Genomic DNA, 22,421 nt, shown 5'->3' on the forward strand with positions numbered 1-22,421 from the left:
TTACGTTGTTTATGAATGTGTTCACGGTAGGTGCGCTTCAGTTCGTCTGCGGCGCCGCGGGAACGGACTTAAGTCTAGACATAAAAAAAATAAGCACATATCCAGCATGTGGTGATCTATTGTTACCCCAACAAAGGAGTGAACTGAGCTATTTCCTCCTGTGTGTCCCCCTAATATATATATATATATATATATATATATATATATATGTATATGTATATGTATATGTATATATATATATATATTATTGTAACCAATACAGTTTTAATTAAAAGCTAAAAAAGTTCCTTACCCGGTACAAAATCACACGGAATAATATGTTTTGTAAATTTGAGATATAATGTGCAAAAACATATTATTATATAGCCTTATTCTCCTATTACTATCATGCTATAATGCTGTGATTTTAATTTTAAAAAAACTGCAAGAAACCAGAAAAATTAGTCTTTGAGGCACGAGTACAATATAAATATAGGGTTTTCATATATAAGATTTTAATAGAATTAGGCACATGAAGCAATGAGACATGTGAATTGAGGCATATCAAATAGACACCCTAGACAGAAAACATTTCTAAATTGCTGGGTGGCATGTAGAGCTCAACCAACATTATCAGCTTATATTCATCTTTCACAGATAAATATTGTATCGCTACACAGGTAAAAAGTATTTGACCCACTTCCTGAGTTCTTATTTTTTGTATGATTGTCACAATTTTATGTTTCAGATCATCAGACAAACCGATATTAGACAAAGATAACACAAGCAATCATAAAATACAGTTTTTACATTTATTAAGGGAAAAGAGTTATCCAAACTTACCCGACCTTTCATGAAAAAGGTGACCCAATAAACTGTATAACTGGTTGTGCCACCTTTGGCAGCAGTCAAGCGTTTGCAGTGACTAACAATGAGTCTTTCACATTGCTGTGGAAGAATTTTGGCCCACTTTTCTTTTCAGACTTGTTTTCTTCTTTTTTGTGTTGGTTCTCTTTCAGCATCTTCTGGTAGTGATCAGAATGAATGATTTCACTCTAAAGCAGCAAAGCAGCCCCAGACCATTACACTGCCACTACCATGTTTGACTGTTGGTATGATGTTCTTTTTATGTACTGATACTGTGTTAGTTTTACCCCAGATGTATCAGGAAACAAACCTTCCAACAAATTCAACTTTTGTCTCAAAACTCCACAGAATATTTTCCCAAAAATCTTGGGGATGATCAAGATGTCTTTTTCTTGGCAAATGAGAGAAAGAGCCTTTGTGTTCTTTGGGGTCAGCTGTGGGTTTTTTGTAGCTCTCTGATGGATACCATTTTTGCCCAGTCTCTTTCTTATTGTTGAATCATGAACTCTGAACTTAACTGGGAAAAGTGAGGCCTGCAGTTCCTTAGATGATGTTCTGGGTTCTTTTGTGGCCTGGATGAGTCGCCGATGTGCTCTTGGAGTAATTTTGGTAGGCTGGCCACTCCTGGGAAGGTTCACCATTATTCCAAGCTTGCTCCGATTGTGGATGATGGCTCTCACTGTGTTTGACTGGAGTCCCAAACCCTTAGAAATGGCAATAACATTGTAATCCTTTCTAGTCTGAGAGATGTCAATGACTTTGTTTCTCATCTGTTCCTGAGTTTCTTTAGACTGTAATAATAATAACTGTGGAATGGTGTGTAGTTTTTAAGGTCTTATAAGCTACTTCACTTTGTCATACAGGTTTTATATAAGTGGCGTCTTGGTTCAACAGGTCTGCCAGTAATCAGGCCTGGGTATAGCTAATGAAATTGATGTTAGCTCAAAAAAAATGTGGTTAATCACAGTTAATTAATGACTTAACAAGAGGGGCAATAACTTTTTCACATAGGACCAGGTAGGTTTGGATAGCTCTTTTGCCTTAACAAATGAAATCGTAATTTAAATATTGCATTTTGTATTTTCTCAGGTTATCTTTGTCTAATATTACATTTTGCTTGATGATTGGAAACTTCCAGTGGAACAAGTATATAAAAAATAAGAAATCAGAAATGGGGCAAATACTTTTTCCTGACACTACTGAGATGAAAACTTTTTCTTTACAGAACATAAAGAAGAAAAAAAGATGTTTGTGGTCATTTAGAAAAAAAATGTCACATAGTTTGTTCATCAGAATAGCTCCAGCTTCATTATTCAAGATCTTCATTATTTAAGATTAGATCTCTCTGCAGTACATGAAGCAGAGTAGACAGCTGAGCAGAGGTGATACAGAGTCAAGTTCTGCTCTTAACTTGTTAATTTTTTTTTAAAAATACAATAAGTCCATATAGAGTCCAGCTTTTTCCCATTCGCATATGTACAGAAGCAAAAATCAAATCAGATAAAAATTAATAATCAGAAATTTTAGTCCCTAAAACTTTGATTCACTATTGACCTAAGAAAAATCCACCTACCTCTATGTTGTAGTTGTTAACAAATTTGCCTTACATGTGAAACATCCCTGTCTTGAGACCGAAAAGGGAAATAAAACCAGCCTCAGGAGATCAGAGGCTTGTGTGTCCCTCATGCTGGCCCAGATAAATCGGAGGGTGGCATCAGGGAGGGTGTAAAACTGTGCCAAATCAAACATGCAGACCCATCTTTGTGGTGAATAGCTAAAAGTACCTCTAAAAGTACCTCAGACTATAATTTTGATTTTTAAAATACTCATAAGTATGAATTTATGATTTAACATCAAAGTCATATAGAACTCTTTAGAAGAAAAATACTAACCACACATCACAACTCTGACACTTTTAAGCTACAGGGCAGTTTGTTCAATAATAATAATAATACACAAATATATACACACATGCACCATAAAAACAGAAGTGAAGCTTGATTTACTGCTTGAATTCACTGTAGACACAGTAGATGTTTTTAAGAAGTGTTCAGATTTTCTCTTCTTTACTGCAACAATGCTTGAACTGAATTGTAGGCGAAAAAAATATATAATGTTTTCTTTTCTTATCTGCAAATCTCTCTATCTCTCTAAAACAGCATCTCTAACCTTCACCCTGTCAGCCTGGAGGAGTCATTATTGCGCACTTTTCCCTGAAAACATAACAATAACGTTACACATAAATGAAAAAAGATACAGAAAAAATGTGCCAAGCAAAATGTTCTTGAGTTTAGTTTTCCATCTAATAATGATTATGTGAAAGGTGTTGTACTTCTTCCATCCATTTTCTCAGCGATAAAGAAGATGCAATATCCAGCTGCAGACTGAATATGCTGCAAACTCTTATTGTTAAAGCATGAGCACCTTAATAACAAAAGCCTGTAATCTGGTAGATATGTGTTTATCTATTGCAATAAAACAAGAGGAATACTCTACATAGATCTTTAAAAAGGATCTGCCTCCTGTATTTCTAAACCACAGTCATTTAAGTTTAACACTTAAACCCCATAGGTAAAAAGGTAACACATACACACAAAAATTTATTATAAATTTTACAAAATGGCTGGGATTAGTTGATTTTTTCCCCCCAAAAGTTCTGTGCATCTGCTACCTTTTTACTTTACATTTTTAACAATGGAAAGTAACCTACTATTTATTTGAATTGTACCTATAATAGTTAAGGTGTACAATACTGTCAAGACTATTATAATAGCAGCGCATATGGTGTCTTTTGCATACACTAAATATATACAGTAAAACTGTTACTCGGTGTACTTTTCAAAAACAGTATAGTTTAAACAAGTTGGATTTCAGGAAAGTGGCCTCTTCCTTTAAGGGGCAATTTTCCAGACAATACTCATTTTTGCTATTATGAAGCGGAGTAAATACAGCAGAAATCATCTGACCCTGAACCATGCTTGCTTTAGGCTCATACTTGCCATGATGCACTTTCTTCTACACTCCTCTTTTTTACTCCTGATACATTTACCTTTGTCCTCTCTCCCATAGTTTGACTTTCTTCTTCTCTATGCTCCTTCTCTCTTCTCATCTCCCAAGCCAGTGACCCTAGATGGCTGCCCCTCCTTTAGGCTGGTTTGCTTGCTCACAGGAGATCGTCTGATTGTTGAGGTTTTTTCTCTAATATTGTAGGGTCTTTTCCTTATAGTGTAAAGCACCTTTAGGCCACTGTTTTTGTGAATTGGTGCTATATAAATCAAGTCAAAATGCATTGAATGTCTCGAAGGTAATTTCAAAACTTTGTAATCTTATTGCAATCACTAAGACCACCTTCTTCTCTCGGGTACTCACTGGTGTTGGAGCTGTAGCTATAGCCTGGAGTGGTGGGTGGTGGTGACTCTGAATCCACAGAAGCTGTATCTTCATCCTGGGAGCAGCCTGCTTGGATGGCCCGCAGGTAGCTATGGCTGCGCGACCGGAAGCACGTAGGCGCAGGCAGATCCAGAGCCTCCACAGCCTGCGATTCCCCCTCACAGTACGGTACAGAGTGCCCACAGCCCTGCCCGCATACCTGAAAGAACGTGTGCAGACTCACACGCTAAGGGCAGAGGGCAGACTGATAAACATGCATTAAACAGACCTATGCTTATGATGGAAAAACTGCTCAGATATAAAAATCTTACTAAAGTAAAACCAAAGCATCAACAGCAAATGAAGCCAAAAGAGATGCGGTAAAAATGTCCCTGTGGTTGTGCGAGAGTTTCCTAAAACTGCTTTATACATTCAAGTATTTTATGCAGTGGTTTTCAAACTAGGGCTTGGGTGTCATCCAAAGACTAACAAAACAAATCCGTGGGGTTGTGAGATGAGTGATGGGGTTGGAAATAAATATGTGGAAATTTGAAGTGTGTGGGCAGCAGTCTAAAAGTCTATACTAAGTAATAAAGCTGTAGGATACTTTAAAGAGCGATGGCATTTTTAACATCTGCATTCAGTGGTATAAAAATTGAACACACCTAAAACCTAGAACCAGGTTAATCGTTTTGTGCTTGCCTCAGGGTCAGTATAAAAGTAAATCACAATGCATTGTCTGAGTTGCCTAAAATAGCTTTCACTGTTGCATGGATTTGTGTTGTCACTGCACGATGGGAAAAAGCATCGACATCCGGCAGCAACTGAAATGTTTGATCAAGCGACATAAAAAGAAGCAGAAACAAGCATCAGCAGTTATTTTTATATCTGGCATTTCAGGACCAAACACGAAAGTGTTGTGTTGTGGGTGGCATATAAACAAGAAAAATTAGGCCTGCTCATTCCAAAAGCTGTGCATGAGTACCAAGAAATCCTTTAGGTCCGACTGACTTTACCTCTGGCCTAAATCGAGTCTCTATCATTAATATTAAACATTTCCAAAGATAGTGATGCCATTCCTTCTCTATGAAAGGTATTTTTACCTCCAATCCTGCTGATGAAGATGTACAACAAGCTCCCTCAGGTTTTTACTGAGTCATATCTTCCACTCTGACATTCTGCAAACACTCTGAGGCATCATTTTGATTCGTCAAGTTTATTCCCGACTGGTTTATTCATAAACCATCTCTGCAGTCTTATAGACATTCATTTAAATATTCTCTCACAGTAGCTTCAAAATGTAAAGGTTGTGGCAGTCTATTTTATATACACGTTATACGTTCTCTTTTCTTGGAAGTAGGGTGGGTTCTTGAAGTCAATCAAAATTATGCAATTTTAGAAATTTTAGAAGGTATTTATACTTTAAATATTGCTTCAATTAATCCAGCTTTAAATCTTTCCTTCATTAAATTCATATTTTAACTGTTTTCAAAAGACGATTGTTGGGTTTTTTGCAGTTTGTGATGCAGCGCTTTCGATTATTTTGTACACTGCTTACTTAAATAAAACAGCAAAAACTACTTCCCTGTGGGAACTTATTAATAAAACACCCAATTCAAACAGACTAATTAAAATTATCTTTGTCAATAATAACAACAATAAATAATAAAGAGATCATAGACATACCTGAGTGCCCGAGCCTCTGCCCAGTGTACCAGAGCATTGGCTGAAATCATTGTTCCTGTGGCGTGGAGGGGCCTCTAAAGGACTCACCAGGCAGTCTAAGTTATCAAGGCTCCGATTAGTGGACAGCTCTTTCAGGGACGGCAGGGTGCTGTGGAAGTGAACGTAATAATCAGCCTCTCAGAAGTCAGAGCCTGGAATAAGTAAGGGGCTGTGTTTAATTGATGATATCCAGGAGTAACCTAAACCAGAGAAATGTTCCCCTGGGTTTTTTCAAATTAAAAACGACTGAGATGTGTGGATAGTGATGTGTGCTAGTGCTTAAATAGCAGTACAGAGGAAATAACGATACAAGAGCAAAACTGCTCAATAGAATTTGAGAGATTTGCATTTCAGTTTATTTAAAAAAAAAAAATTCCTCTGTTCTGCCTTGCCAAGTTGGCGCCTGGTGTTAGTGAAAATGTGTGTGCAATAAGCAACAGGGTGTGCTGGAGTGATTTTCATGGAAAGTGAAATCAGGGCTTGAGAAAGTGGGTAAAAGTACTAACACGCCACTCAGGGTACCTGCAAGGTGAAAGATGGAACTGTGGGTGGAGAGGAAAATTACTGGCAGGGTTAGGCAAAAAAAGTGGTGGAAAACAGTGGTAGGATCACTTAGGGTGGGTAGGGCCACACTGCCTGCCTCTAGGTTACACTGACCTCAGATGCTGCATAGAGCACGCACTTTGTAGAGGAGACCACAGATAATCCTCCCGCATGAGAGCGTAGCAACGAGGCCTGTCCGTTTGGATGTAGAGGTAAAACACATGGCAAAAAGTTCACCTACTGCTTTTGCAGCACATAAAAATGGAATGTATATAGTTTCTTGTCCCCTTTCATTAGACTGCATGTTTATCTCCAATGTATATCTTCTATGAGCTTGTTTTGACCAAGTACTTCTGCACATACTGACATTTATTCATGACAGGATGCTGCCACCTGCTGACTACCTTTGGAGGCATGAGAAAAATACCCCTATAGCAAATACCCCTTCAGTGCCTGTTTATATTTTAATGGATGTAATGTAAAAGGGCACAAAATCAACAGTGGCAAAACAATGAGCGTGATAAACAAGGTCATATTTTGACTCACTACACTGTAGGACTCACTTGCGTGGCGTCGGTGGCGGCTGCTGCTCACTCAGTGACTGCTGGGTGGCTTTCATGTAGCTCAGGCGGCGAGCTGCAGATTTGGGCGAAGGTTTGGGGCTTCCCTCTGAGTCATCACTGTCCTCTAAGTCTCCCATAGCTTTGACATAACTGCCACTGCGCATCCTTCGACAAGGGATCTCAGTTCCTTTGGTCCTTCCATGACCCAAAGTTCCTGCCCAGTCGCCCAGGGGGACCTGGATTATGCAAACGAATGCTTTGTTAAAAAACTTTCAAATACAGAATAATACAGTATCCCCGCGTGCATTTCCTAGTTTTTCACAATATGATTGTGAGGATGTGCAGCAATGGCTTAAAAAAGGTGATATGATTGTCACGACTTGTGAGAAACTCTGCAAATGTGACAATAAAGATTCCCGGTGCTCAAACATTAAAAAACAAGACATACACAGAGAAATGATAAACAGATCCATGCAAACTTCCAAAAAATGATGATGGAGATGAATACTCACGAGCCCTCCTACCTGAAGGAACTGTTGTGCCAAGTCTTGGTGGCATGACTTTGATTTAAGCAGGGTCCTGTTGACTGTAGCAGAGCCCTTCTGCAACACCTGCCTAGCCTGGGTAAGTGTGAGAGTGGACCAAGAGCCCCTTTTCACCAGTGTATCGTCCTTGCTTCCCCTAGTTCTTCCTTCCTCTTCCTTGGATCCTACTTGTGTTGCTGGGCATGCCAGAAACTTGAGGTCACTGCTGCTTTTGGAGGTCTTGAGAGTATGTGCAGAAATTGTGTTATAGCCCTGTGGAATATGTCTTGGAGGGGCCTGGCTGTCTGACACCGCTCTGCCAAGAGTCATCATGCTCAGTGGGTTGCGGTAACCTACAGCTATAGTGCCAGCTTTGGTAGTGTCAGTGTCCAGGGCATCATCTGAGCCCCAGAGGCCTAGTGTACTAGGTCTAGGTCTCTGCTTTTGCCCTTCAGTCTTAGCCCTGTCTTTACTTTTGCTCCTGCGGGTTGGTCTACCACTATCCTCACCACTTCCTGTAGACCCAGTCATTCCTCCTGCAGAGCGCCCATTTAAGCTACCCTTGATTGCAGAGTTTTCCAAGGACTGAGACTTGGCAAACAGCTTCTGCACAGAATGCATCAGGTGGCGTATGCGTCCTGGACTCTCACTGCGTTGCTTTGACATACGGCCTCTGTGGAACTGCAGTGTACTGAAGCCATCACGCTGTAGGGGCAGGTGCCTCTCTAGCTGATCCAGTAGGCTGGAAGGTAACCGGTTCATCTTTGCTGCTGCTGCAGACGAGATAGTGGCCGATCCACTGGTGATCATAGGGGCACCAGTCAGGCCCAGACCCAAGCCCATACCCATAGACAAGGATGTGGATAGTGTCCCTGCCCTGCTGCCCTGCCCAACTCCACCACCAGTAGCCATACAGGCCTGGGAGCAGTCAACCTGGTCAGTCTGAGAGGTAAAATGCAGACGAGGGAAAGTGCTGCTGTTGGACATCTGGCTGAAAGGCAGCAAGCAGTCAGGAGTCAAGGTGGTGGGGCTGGTGGGAGGGCACTGGTGGAGATGGGGGTCCAGAGTGCCATAGTGGTTTATAGTAGGGCTCAACAGAAAGGAGCTGTGAGGGTCAGAGGTCAAAGGACACAAAGGCTTCTGGGAACAGCCCGCTGGTTCACACGAGTCAGAAAGGTGACGACTGCGGTTGGCTCCTAACCCTTTCATGGTGGCTGAGGTATTGTCCTTAAAACATGTCTCCAATTAGCGCGGGTCTACTGACCTGCTGGGCCCATTCTGCAATGCAGAAAAATGAAAGACACAGAGAAAACATCTGATTAAACAATGGAAATTCAAGTCTCTGCTGCTGATACTCAGTACATGCAGTCTGTTAATGAAAAGAGCAAATACAAAAATGTAAAGACTTCAGGGCACATTTGTGCCATATTTTTGTTATTTCCATTGATTGACTAGCTTTTCTTTTTTTCTTTTTTCCCCCCTTTTTTAGCTGCCCTTTCTAAAAGTAATGTTTCATTTTCATTTTTAAATGTACAGGTGTTTGTCCCATTCTAGGGATTGCTGACAGTCCACCAAGCCATTTGTGAACAATTTTAAGCTTCATAAAAGCATAGAAGTAACTCTAAATTCCCATATTTAAAGCTAATGACCAAATTAGAGTTGGAGCACATTTAGAAGTGTTAATCCCTCTGTGTCCTTGGATTATCAGAGGAGTAACTGAAAAAAAATGCGTGGTGTATTTCACAGAAGAAACACAACAATGAAAATAATGTGGAAAGGAGATCTACTGTCCTCTACAGCACTGTAAGTTCCCGCATACTGTAAGTTGATTAAAAAAAACACACCACTAGGTGGAGCACCAGTAGCACGTGCCTACATAACAGTGTGTTGCTTGAGGGGAAATTTACACACACATTTTGTATTTGGCTCTTAAAGTACACTTCAAATTGAATATATCAAGCTTTAACGAAGTATGTGTGTATGAAATATTAAAACAATCCTACTATGCGATAGAAAATTTATTGCCATTTAAACGCTCTGAACACTTTATAAGCAGTTTTCCTTCAATCACTGTCTCTATTATTCTGCCGCTGAATACATAAGCGCAATCGAGCCACAAGATTGAAAAAACAAAAGACAGTAAATCACATATTATTCACAGGGAATAGAAGAAGCTATTCAGCTTACTGTATGAATTGTTTCACCAAAGCAGGAAACTAGACAGCCAAGGCCCCAATATAAGACATCATTGTGATGTACAACCTGGAGATACTACACTGACAATGCATAGGAGAACGATTTTGTGACTCATACATGTAAATGAGCTTTATATTTAAGAAGCACCATTTGTCTCCAAAGCAGGAAATAAACCCTCATTTCCACAAATCATTTTTGGTCCTTTGCCATCCTCTCAAATCTACTTACTGTACTAGGAATTGTGATTCTTTCTTTTCTAACTAAAGGGAACAATAAATCTTCCCTAAAGCTCACTAAAAGAAGAATTTTGAGACAAAGCAAATATTTTGCAGTTGCACTTCAGAGGAAACTATATTGGGTACAAGCGGCAATAAAAACAGAGAGCAATCTGAAATAAAACTTCACTCTAATGCCCATGTCACAGCTATAACCAGCAAACTGACAGGGGATGACAGCTCTGATGTGTAGCTAATGGCTGCTTTTTCACTGCCTTTTTGGGGTAACACTAAATCTAATGCAGCCTCCTCGTCAATAATAAACACCACAGTTTCCAGTGCAACAACGATAATTTTAACACAGCACTTCATCATCTATTGCATAAGATGTATCTCTGTCATAAAGTGCCTCGGCAACACATCAGCAGGATGACCATAAGCAGAAAAACAGACACACAATAGAGAGCAAATCAAGGAAAGAGAGATATTTGAGTGCGACTGTCACGTGTGTCTTCTATCACAGGTTTATTCATCCTCAAAGCTCACTATGAAAAGACAGTAATATTGCATCAAGGTTATGAAAACTCATAATTCACAAAGCAGAAATCCATGTTGCATTAAATTCGCTCCAACAGATGCTGTCTGTATCAGAGTGGAGTGACTCACCGATCAGTCAATGGTAAGAGCCCTCTCCCACAGCAAGCATGAAATCTTGCCTGGGAGCTGAATGCAGAATGTTAACTGCACACATTTTCATTTTGCTGTGTTGGTTTGTCACTTCTTACATCTCTCCGACCTCCCATACACAATTTACAGTGAGGGAGCAGCCACTTATCTGAGTCAGTGTTCCTGGACGGGCGCAGCAGTGTGCTGACAAATACACCAGCGTTTTACAACGGCGCAGGCTGCTGTAATTCATCCGCCCGAGCTGACTGTAGCCCCACGTGTTCGCGTCCTGTAGGTGCCACTGCTGACAAACTGACACACACCTACACATGCTGGCACACCGACACACACAGAAACGTGCTAAATCGCCCACCTACCCATCCACTGCACCAACGAAACCCTGTCAAGTGTTGAGCATCACAGGGGAAAGATGAGAAAGAAATACTGTTCACAGTTCATGTAACTCTGTCGCAGGTTCAGTGTATCTGTCTGTCTGTCTGTGAGATGGTGGCCAGAAGGCTACTGCATAATTACAAGGTGAATGAATCCTTAGACTGCAATGAAGATGGCACATTTAAGACCCTGTTTCACATGCTCACACACAACACGGGTGTAGCAGTGACTGGCTGAGCAGAGAATTTTTTCATTCACTGGGTGACGGAAATGTCCTTAACTAGCAGTTCCAGGTACTGTGTTGTCATTCAGTATCTAAGGTGTGACCTGTCAGTGTTATACTAGCTACAGCTGTAGTCTGCTTAGGTGGTGTGGCAGGTGATCTTACAGCTCTTTGAGTATCCTGGTCCCATAAGGGTTTTGGAAGTGAACTATGGAAGGCCACAACCATCATTATATATAATACGAAAAGAGATGTGACACACAGAATGTGTTGTAAATGATAATTGGCTTTAATTGTCAGAATATAAGAGAGTTAGAATTCACTAGCTGGGCCCATGTCCTCATTTTAGGTTTGAAAGCGTTTTAGTAGGTAAAAGTGAATGCTTTGACATGAATTGAGCTGCGGTTTGGGGAAGGCCTCGAAGAAGACTGGCGATGGCTCTCGGGCCTGGCAGATCCCCATGTACTAAATAGAAGTGAAGAAGTTGAAGAATGGAGAACAAGGAGGGAGGGAGGGTGGGGCACGTAAACGAGAATGATCAACTTGCAGAACTGGGGGAACCTATATAGATGACAGCCGGAAGGAGCGTGTTTGGAGGCGTGTTCCTGCTCCTGAAATTCCGATACATAATCTCCAATTGTTGAGAGACAGTATAGTACGGTATTTCTGTATTTGAAAAAACACCTGTAAGTCGTGCATGTTATCTTCCTGAAACCCCAGGTCCTCATATTACATTACATTTTGGCATACTTTGTTAAACTTTATTGTATTACACTGTGAAATAAACTCGTTGTACCCATATGAGGACATGCTTTTCTTTAAAAAACAATTACTTCCCTTTCAAAGATGACATTCAGTTTTTATACTTATCAGGTCCAACTAACCCCAAATAGCTGGGAGAAATTAAAAATAAATCCCAAAGAAGAAAAGAAAAAGTGTGTTGAATGAAAACACAGAATATTATTAAAGAATCTTGCTCAAAAGCAAATAAAGTGACTTGATAAATGTATGGATTTAATGTAAAACTAAAACAAACAATATGCTTAATAAAATAAAAGCTGTCCCTAGTGATTTATACACTGGATATATGTTTGCTAAAAAATGAACATTTATAATTATGTGTAAATAGCTTTTGAGGAAAATCACATTAGAGCTGTTGAGCAGATATATTGCAATTTCTTTACTAGAATATAACAAGAAATTAAATTTGGTTTTAAATTCAGATTCTCAGGCTTAATTTGCTCCTTTTGATGTAAAAAGCATGTCTGAAACCAGCTCAGGCAGTACCCAGCTTCTTGTGCTATTACAGCTGAGATACACTCGAGCCCACCCTCAACGCTGAACTAGATAAGCATTTAAGAAAAAGAATGGGCGGGTGTTTACAGTAATATTATTTACCTTAGGCTACTTCTCAAAACAGAGAAAAAAATCAAGATAAAACAAATCAGTACACTGAAACTGAAATAAAATAGCTAATTTCCTTACATTGTGTGGACAGAATAAATATTCAGTTATGTAAGGAAAATGGTTAAAAATGTCAATTGCTTATGTTAGCATACCAATATGTAAAGACCTAACTATTATATGTATTATCACACAAACAGAACAAAAAGGCCAGCAAATGATCACAACATCTGGAGCTTGAAAGTTTACAATTAATAATTTATTTATGTATTTTCCTAGAACAAATATATTTTAGGGAGTCTTCAATGATTAGTCAATCATTGGCAAGTTCAATGCAATACTCTGGCAAAGACAAAAATGCATAATAATTAATTCAGTTAACAATTAACCGACTGCTCATTTGAAATATAATATGTCCACTCCATTTCCTTCCATCCAGATCGGGGTTGCAAGGTAGCTGAAGCCCATCCCAGCTGCCCCACATGTAGCGGGGCAAATACATCACACCTAAAGTCAACGCAGAATCCCTAATTAAGATAACACAATGTCTTTGGATTATGGGAGAAAACCGTAGCACCAAGACAGAAACCACCCAGGTACAGAGACCACATGCAAACTCTACACATGAAGACACTAACTGACCAGGAGGTTCTACCCAGAGGCTTCTTGTTGTCAACAACAATGCTAAGCAGTGCACCACTGTGCTGAACTCAGGTAAAAAGAATACACTTTGCTCATATTTTTCTTCTGCCGTCTGAAACCCCATTCTCCCTGTGACAAATCACACAGCCAAAAACCTATCGTCTTTTTTATCAGCTAAAGCAGACCCAAGAATCACCACTTATTCTCCCCAGACTGCAATATGCTGCTGAAAAGGTTAAAAGAGCTAAACTGGAGAGACTTTAAAAAGCACTGGGATGTTTCAAGCTCTACAACGTGTAACATTGAGAGTTCATAATGAGCGCTAAAGCTGGCTTCATACTGGGAAATAAAATTGGTTTAGTATTCATGCACAGTGCTGAAAACACACTTAAACTCCTATTATGATAAACTAGATTTCCCTGCTTGCTGAATTTGCAGACAACAATTCCGTTTTATTTTTGGCCACTCGGGTGCTGCAAGAGCAATCTGTAAACACGACATTGACATATTATCACCTTTTAAGCTGATATGTTGAACTTGTTAGCAAACAGTTTCCTGTTTATACAGCCTGCAGACACAGTACAGAGCAACATTATCCTTCATTTGGCGCTGTGCCGCTGGCCACCTGACAAATTTAAGAGCAATATTCGCTCTTCTTAAAGAACAATTTTATCTCAACTAACTCTTGAGGTAAATAGCTGCTAAATGCACAGTTATGATAGCAGCTGGTTGGTAACTGTTTCTGTTTGGTGCTCAGCAGGTATGTATAGTGAGTTGTTTATGAGCAGTGGGAGTGATCCGGGGGGAGCTGCAGACTCAGGTTATAGCTCTGTGTGGCTTAAGCTGCTCCATTCACAGTATACATAATCATTAGACTCAGCACATACTGATTACAGCTGCTTTAAATTCACTAAAGGAGTTTCATTTCAAGTTAGCTCTCTGTTCGAGTTAAAAAAATAAAGCTACAGACTCAAGAAGCCACTTGAGTCATCGAGTAAGTTCAGTTTGAATGCAGTAACACTGTCAGTGGCTCCATTCTCTCATCATGCTAAATATTATAGATAGCCCCCCACACAAGTGTTGATTGTCTGAACTGTTGTACTTGGAGATATATTGAAAAGTGGTTCAAAAGATTTAGATAGAAACATTAATATAACCCATTATATTTTAAATTGTACTCAAAGAAACAGTGACAAACAGTTAACTCTGCACCGTTGGAAGATCCAGGGTTCAGATGTCCTATATAGAAACAGATTCCCATCCTTAAGTGAAATTTTAATCAGTCAGGGCTCCTCTCCGGCTGATTTATTAAAGTATTCCTATTATACTGGCTGTTACTGTATGCTGTGTGCACGCGCGTATATGCGATTTTTTTGAGTTGGCCCTGATACAACATTGCTTTAGCATGCTATTGTGTTGGAAATTTCAAAGCCAGATGACAAACAATAAACAAGCTCAAATATTATCAAGGCTGCAGCTTTGCAAACAGAATAAACGCTCATTGTTGGAAGACGTCAGTGACTTCCCAAATACCTTGCATTAATGTTATTTTCAGAGCAGCTTATCAAGAGAAAAATAAATCACAGTGGAGAAAAAATTAATTTTAGGATCCTTTAGATTATGCATCAGATTTCTCTACCACTAAATTAGAGATGTTTTTGATCATTAGGGAACTCCTGCTCAAACAAAAGGAAACAACTTCAGTTATTTAATATATATATATATATATATATATATATATATATATATAAAATGTATGGGCTGAAGTTTTTTTTTTCTTCTTTGGTAATATTTTGCAGATGCTATATTCAGTAGAAATAAAATAAAAACCTTAAAATACTCAATAATTTCATGTCTATATCAATAAAACAGGATAGGTACTTATACGGCGGGAAAGCAATTAAGCACACACGTAGAATAATTAGTAAATCACTGGGATGTGATGCTAAGCAGTCAGGTGCTGACAACCCCGCATCTACATAAAACCTGTGTTTTCTGTACATGTATACTATAGTCCACCTAAATCACTGACAATAGAACATGATGAATAATAAAAATGCATGAACAAAAAGTATTCTCTTTATTTTCTTTCTTTTTTTTACACTTCCTGCTTCTATATTTTGTAAACCCAACTTCACAAAAGCATGGAAATTCAATAAAATCCTGATAACCAGTGAAAATGTGCCTGTCTCCCTCCACATTTCCACAAGTACAAAGTCCATGTTAACAGTAATAACACTTAAGATGGGCCAACACCATCCGCTATCCCCACTGTCTAGTGAGAATCTACTAATAGCTTGTTGCAGTCGCTAAGTTATGTCATTTGGTGCTTCCTGTGGATAAAGCAACTGTTATTCTCTACTGCCCTGGGAAAGCAAGAACTGAGGATAACAGGACTAATGAGAACAAAAACCTTAAACATTTATCACAATTCTTTTACACATGATGTACATTATACATGCAACTGAGAGGAATTTTTGAAGATTTCAATTTTTCCCTCTCATTAACACATTTCCCCAAACCTATTTGTCAAACTGCCAACACCATCAATCACTGTCATCGGTACAGTGTGATGTTTCGACTCTCTACATTGCTTCACCAATACACAGAAATTCACCAAAAACCAGAACAATATCTCACGGGTTTAAATTTGTACAAAACAACTCAAGTTTAAAAGTGACAGTTGATCTTTTTATGAGGTTTTCAACTATTTCATGGTTAGAGTCATTTAATTTCTGGAATCTCTACTGTATGTTCGACAAATGCACCCATTTATATGTCAATGTGTTCATGGTAACTACACTCACAACAAAAAAGCATTGAAATCTTTTGCTTCTTGCATGACACAAACAGCTTTTATTTATGTTTAAAAAATAGTATTACTCATATTGTCAAACTAGTCCTTTAACATAGTAACACAGCTAGAACACTTCCTGTTTCGTTATACCTTTTCGTTTCTTTCTGAGATTATCAATATAATGTTCTGTAACATAATGCAGATATAAGAGAGCCATTCTGACAGTGTAGCTGTATATAGCCAAAAACACATTAATGTCAAACATCGTTTATAACCTGAGGGGCTGCAACACAGAGGCATTTTTGTCTGGAAGGGATTTAACTGCCAAGTGTTGGTCAATCACATTACAGGAGAAGGCAGAGGTTGCTGAAAGAATCAGCTACACTCAGGAAAATTGTACTTAATGTGATGATAAAATGCAATCATAATACAACTTTATGGTTGACACTGGGCATTTTTAATAACGACTGCCAAAAATGAAGTCATAACAGGTGCAACCTGAAGATCAGATTATTACTTTAGGACTTGCCATGCACTGAGTATGTCATTTACAGTGTGGTAAGACTCTGAGAGAGACAGCTGACAGCTTTGGTACTGCACCCCCTGCGTATTTACAGAAGGTAGAGGTTTTCCAAAGCACCTGCTTATCTCATTCAGTGACTGACAATGTGGATGGCATGCATGCACGCCTTCCAAAATCAGAAAGAATCTTCCTTTCACATTGCTGAACACCAAGGCCGCTGCACTCAAAACATGAAGCCTACTGAAAAATTCAGAGCTCGAAGCATTTGCTGTTCATGGGATTCTCATCAGTGCTTTGCCCATTAAAATGATCCCAAAGCGCTGCTCTCCCTCGTTCACCACTGCACACACTGAAGTGTAATTAGAGTGAGACGTTGCCATTTCCCTTGAGCCATTTACCATCCTCATTGTACTACTTCTGGTTCCCTTCTGCATGTTTTCATTTGGTAACGTCTTGTGCCAGCACTTCAGCACTGCCTCGCCACAAAGATTCACTTCAGTGATTCTGCAAGACTGAACGTCATAGTGCCGGACAGAATAACATTTATGGTGCTCATTTAAAAAAGAGGCAAGCTATACAATGATGTGCAAATCTCTAACAGCACTTGCTGGTAAGGTTGAACTGTGCTTGTGATGATACGAATAAGAGCAAAAGTCAAATTCTGGGTTTGAAAAAAAAAAATATTTTTGTTCTTTTCATGAAAAAGAGCAAGCCTAAGCTGTAGGAGAGCTGTGAACTTTCCTCCCTGTCAAACAGACTTAGACATTACAATGGACTCAGGCGAAACAAGACATAAAGGACCCAATGCTGCACGCATTAACCTCTGCAGTCATGTGCTGTTGTGTCATGCATGCTACGCATGCACAGCCCAATGTCTACATTGTTAAAACACACTATCCATAAATTCAGAATAGAACTTGGGCTCTGGGGAATTATTACATGCTATTGGTTAGTAGCCAGCATGGCGAATGCTCCGCCAGCGCTAGTTTAAAATGCTGTCAAAGCTTTAATAGTCCTGGGGGGCAGGGCTTAGAGAGGAAATTCTTTACTTTGAAAACTGAAAAGGCAGAACACATAGTACTATGTCACAGGAAACACAATGGGTCCGTTTGAGCTTTGTTTGAGTATTAAACTCAAATGTTTAAATCTGCTCTCTGGTCTCACTCTCGGTATAAGTCTGTCTGACTAGCTGGTTTGATTTCTAACCCATTTTCTAACTATTGGGTTTAATTCTGAGCAGGCTGGATTAAATCTATCCATTTGATTGTGAACTCTGAGTGATTATCTTTTCAATACTAGCTGACCTCTAGAGCAGGACTGGATTTTCTTCAATTTAAAGAAGGACGGTGACCTTAAATCATCGGATTTCATGTCCAGTAAAATAAAGATCCTCTTTGTGCCTACGCAGTTCTTCATGGAGTACCGAGGGATTATTTAAAATAGGTTAACCTGGTACCACTGTGGGCATTTGAGCCTAAATAATAATAATAATAGTAATGAAACCCAGTGTGTAATTATTCAACTGCAAAAGGCAAAACATTGCATTGGGGGTTTGCAGTTGCATTACCATAACTTCAGCTATATCTTATTGCAGCCTGGGGTGTCTTATTAAAAAGATTTCCAACAATAGTCCAATGTAAATCATATGGGAGGCAAGCTTAGGCCTGCTGAACATTTCCTAACTGCTCAAATTGGGTAATGTGCTAAAAACAAGTTGAAATTAATATTCTGTTTTGGTTTCCGTAGTGTGGAGGGATTAGAGCATCCAAGAGTATCAGGATTTAGGTTTCAGTGTGTACGGCACATGACCAGAGAGAGCAGTTCAGCTGCAGCAGTCAGGCCTGAGGAGCAGCATATCTGTTCATTAAGAGACACACTTAAACAAGAGCAGAAGCTGTTGTGAGGATTACGCCAAGGTCATATTTAATATGCAAAGATTTTTTTTTTAAATAAAGTGCTGAAAAGTGGTATAATTACAGTGAACATCAAAGCTGTACAGCCAGCAACGAGAGCAATTGGATCAGAAGAATCTCATTTAAAACTATTGGTACAACAGTTTGTTTATGGTAAGAGATTTTACTGATATTACCCTGGACTGGCATTTTAGAATAAAGTTAGAACGTCCTTTTTAAATGTGGAAACCTCAATGAAAATTGAAATATGGCATATCCTAACTTGTCTAATTGTCAGGAGCCAGTATTAGACTACTCCAGCTAAAGAACCACCCTCCCACAAAATAAATTATTGTACTAATAGAAAAATGATAAGCTAAGATATCACTATCACCAAATTTATTGGTAATCCATCTAGTGCGGGATAAACCTTTTCATTGATTTAAAAAGAAAGCAAAAGATTAAATGCTGGATTTATTTTCCGTGGTTAAAAAAAATGTTCATTTAACTGATTTTCTTCCAGGTCCATTTCATGGGGGCAGCAGTCTAAGGGGAGATACGCAGACCTCCTCTAGCTCTTGCGGAGGTATTCAGAAGCATCCCAGAGCAGTAATCTGTAATTCAGCAAAACCTCACTTAGGAGGAGGCGTCCCAGTCAGGTGCTAGAACCACCTCAGGTATTTACTTTTGTACCTCGGGGGTGGTGCTGAAGGACAGACCTCTAGTTTGCCACTTCATCGTGATAGAGGGGGTTTGAATGCCAGTGTGACCCCAAGGTTAACTGAGACTGCATGAGGGGCCAGACTAAGTTGGGATAAAAAAAAACAAACAAACAACCTCTATGAAGACCACACCAAGCTGACCAGAGACGCTCTCCTCGGGGAGCAGCTCAATGCTGAGCTGCAGGTGGGCACAGGGCAAGACAAAAGCTTTCAGAGCCTCTGGTGCTAGCATGGCTAAAATACTGCAAATCTCATTAGAACATTTCCTGAGCACCATACAAACTCAGCCCCTGCCAATAGTGGGTGGATGAAAAAGGCTGTCTTTTTATCAGCTGTGAGAGAAAACAGAAGACCCTTAGGACTACAGCAATTCAGACAGAGAATCATTGGTCACAGGGCCAGCTTAGCAGAGGCTGAGAGGCAGCATCAATGACCAAGGTCACTTGCCTGTACTTGTAGGGATACACACTTTTGTCTTCTGTACCAGATTGATATTTGATAAACGTGGATGAAAAATATTACTTGTTAAATTGTTGGGTGGTGAGGGTAAAAGTGGGCTAAGGCCAGGGCCAAGGCTGTAATGCAGCTATTTTATGTATCTGTCTTTCAATGTACTAGACTAAATTCAAAGTCATAGCTGACAATGAGACAAGTATGCCAGACAGCTTCTGTTTGCTGGCTACCTTAACATAGTATGTAATCCCTGGCTGACCTCCAGGCCCTAGTCTTTTGTTTAGAGATGAAGGGGACTCCTGAATAAAGTTGCCAGACTGAGTGATTTTCATCCGAACTGTTTGACTTAACATATCTGTATGTAAATATGTATATATAAAAATTACAATGATTTCTAAACAGTGCAAAATTTTGTTAAGTGCTTTGAAATAAAGCTGAAAGTTATATCTTGACTAATTCAAAACCCACTGTAGTGGTGTACAGAGGCAAAATCTTTTTAAAAAAACTGGCTCTAACTTTGTATATTTTAGGTTTTCTATCATTCATCACATTCATTAGTTTGCATAAATTCTACCAGTAAAACTGTCATGAGGGTGGGAGAGTATGGCAGCGTAAGACCTGTGAGGCAAACTTGGCAGAATAAAGGAAAGCGTTCATTGAGGCTGATAAAATCAGAAGCAAAGCAAAGTCCAAAATCCAAAGAATACTCAGAATTCCAGAAATAAACAAAGGAAACTAACTGGGACTAATAAAGGAGGAACACAGAACGACACAACAAGACAACACAGGCAAACTGAGCCTACATATTTGCAGATGAGCTAATGAGGGAAGTAGAAACACCTGGGTAACAAGAGACAGCTGAAACTAATGAAATGATGAGACAAGGGGAAGTAAAACCAAATGCACAACATTAGAGACAAGTAACTACCAAAATAAAGCAGGATGTGGGGGGGGGGGCATAACTAAATGGGAAAATGCAGACAGATGAATGAACTTAACAGTTGACACAACAGGATGGGACAAGAAATAAATAAAATAAAAAAATTAATAAATAAAAATTCATACCTTGGCTATTTTTATGGTACATGGGTGGGGGATACTTTTTATCAGTCAAATCTGGTAACACTGCTTCTAGCCCTTCTAGCATATCACACACTCTGAAGCTACCAGTACATGTAGCTGGAGGAATATTGTGGCACAAAGCATGACCTGGAATTTGTCTGATCCCATCAGAACAGATTCTCGGATATCATAAAGCCTGCCCTGTGGACACCCATCAGCAGGCAGTCGGAGCAATGATGATGAACTGGAGGTAGACTGAACACTCTGCCCTGCCAGTGTGGGTATGTCTCACAGATGACGCACTGTAGTTCCATCTTGGGAGAGCGCTGGTTGTACTCCCATATCCTCTGCTGCCATCTCACAGTTGACAAAAGCTCATCACTCAGTGCTCTCCAGCTGGTCTGTGATCCCATGCGTGCTTGACACCAAGGGACACGAAGCTGAGTAAATGTGGATCAACGAAGATGGGAAATGATGGGCAGCATTTAGCCAATGCAGTGTCAGACTAATTTACCCTTGACTACGCTGTCATCTTGGACGGGAGATGAGTGGCTAAGCTTACGGAGCGGGCAAAGTGAAAATAGAACATCATTCTGTGGATTTAGAAGCTATACTTCAAGTTTCTAGCAGCAAGAACTTAAATTTATGTTACACAGCCATTTATTTATTTATTTAGTTTTACATATAAATGTATTCAGAGCTGTGTTTTTCCTGCAGAATTGTAGATTCAAGTTGATAGACACAGCACAGCCGAAAAACAAGCCTGCAAATGTAAATGAAACCATGTCACTCACCAGCTTGGCTCATCTTCATTCCCAGACATGTATACTGTACGCACACAGCTCATGATGTGCTGGCAACCCAGTGAGATTATAGTACAGTACATCTACATATTTAACGTCCGCGATGATGAAAGGAAGAGCTGTTTCATTATGAAAGAAAACGCCGTCCATAATTAAAGCATTAAGAACAGAATAGAAGTGAATAAAGCCATAAAAGAATAAAAGCCTTTCACTTATCTTTTACAAATGGTCAGACAAATTAAATCTGACTGACAGTGAAAATACTTTCTTCTATTGTAACATTTGAAGGTAGCAATGATACATATTTTTAACTGGACGACAAAAACAGCACCTAATAATAAATTCTGAATTTTTAACTTTCACAAACCTGAACTAAAACCAACCAAAACAATTTGATAAGTAAACAACTGTTTTGTTTTTTGTTGAAATAGGACATTTCTTGTCACATTTATACTATCAAACATGCATTAAAGGTTCAAATAAATGATGAGTATCAGTTTGAAATTTGGAACTAACGGCAGTCTCTACTGTTAAATGTCAACCATCAATCTGCCTGACCTCCCTATGCATAATTTGTGGCTGTATTGTCCCTGCATATCACTCCTGCTATACATTTTCTGTATGACTTTATCAGTCTTTTGTCCCACTCTACTCTAAAATGTTGCTTCAGTTCATTTCAGGCATTTGTTTATGTACATGACTCTTAAGGTCCTGCCCAATGACTGTAGATCAGTGACCCTGCCACAATGTCAGGTTGAGGTCTGGAGTTTGTCACACCTTCTTTCTTTTCTTTTTCAGTCATTTTGATGTAGATTTGCTGCTGTGTTTATAATCGTTGTTCTGTTTAATGACCTAATTTT

The 22,421-nt window shown here is 39.3% G+C and overlaps 1 protein-coding gene across 4 annotated transcripts in view; it reads right to left on the minus strand.

Moving 5' to 3' along the window:
- Positions 1-22,421, minus strand: part of dlgap4a (discs, large (Drosophila) homolog-associated protein 4a) — a 98,701-nt gene that overhangs the window by 16,200 nt on the left and 60,080 nt on the right. For 2 of the 4 annotated variants that reach the window (XM_025901626.1, XM_005448613.4), the window contains exons 2-6: positions 7,571-8,848; positions 7,047-7,282; positions 6,598-6,675; positions 5,902-6,049; positions 4,216-4,462 (exon numbers count right to left, since the gene is read on the minus strand). In XM_025901626.1, the coding sequence (XP_025757411.1) occupies positions 4,216-4,462; positions 5,902-6,049; positions 6,598-6,675; positions 7,047-7,282; positions 7,571-8,779 (1,918 nt within the window). In that variant the 5' untranslated portion in view covers positions 8,780-8,848. The remainder of the gene's footprint in view (positions 1-4,215; positions 4,463-5,901; positions 6,050-6,597; positions 6,676-7,046; positions 7,283-7,570; positions 8,849-22,421) is intronic. The other 2 variants (XM_025901627.1, XM_025901628.1) reach the window with 2 other exon arrangements.

The sequence above is a fragment of the Oreochromis niloticus genome, linkage group LG20 (assembly GCF_001858045.2).
Source record: "Oreochromis niloticus isolate F11D_XX linkage group LG20, O_niloticus_UMD_NMBU, whole genome shotgun sequence".
Lineage (NCBI taxonomy): Eukaryota > Metazoa > Chordata > Actinopteri > Cichliformes > Cichlidae > Oreochromis > Oreochromis niloticus.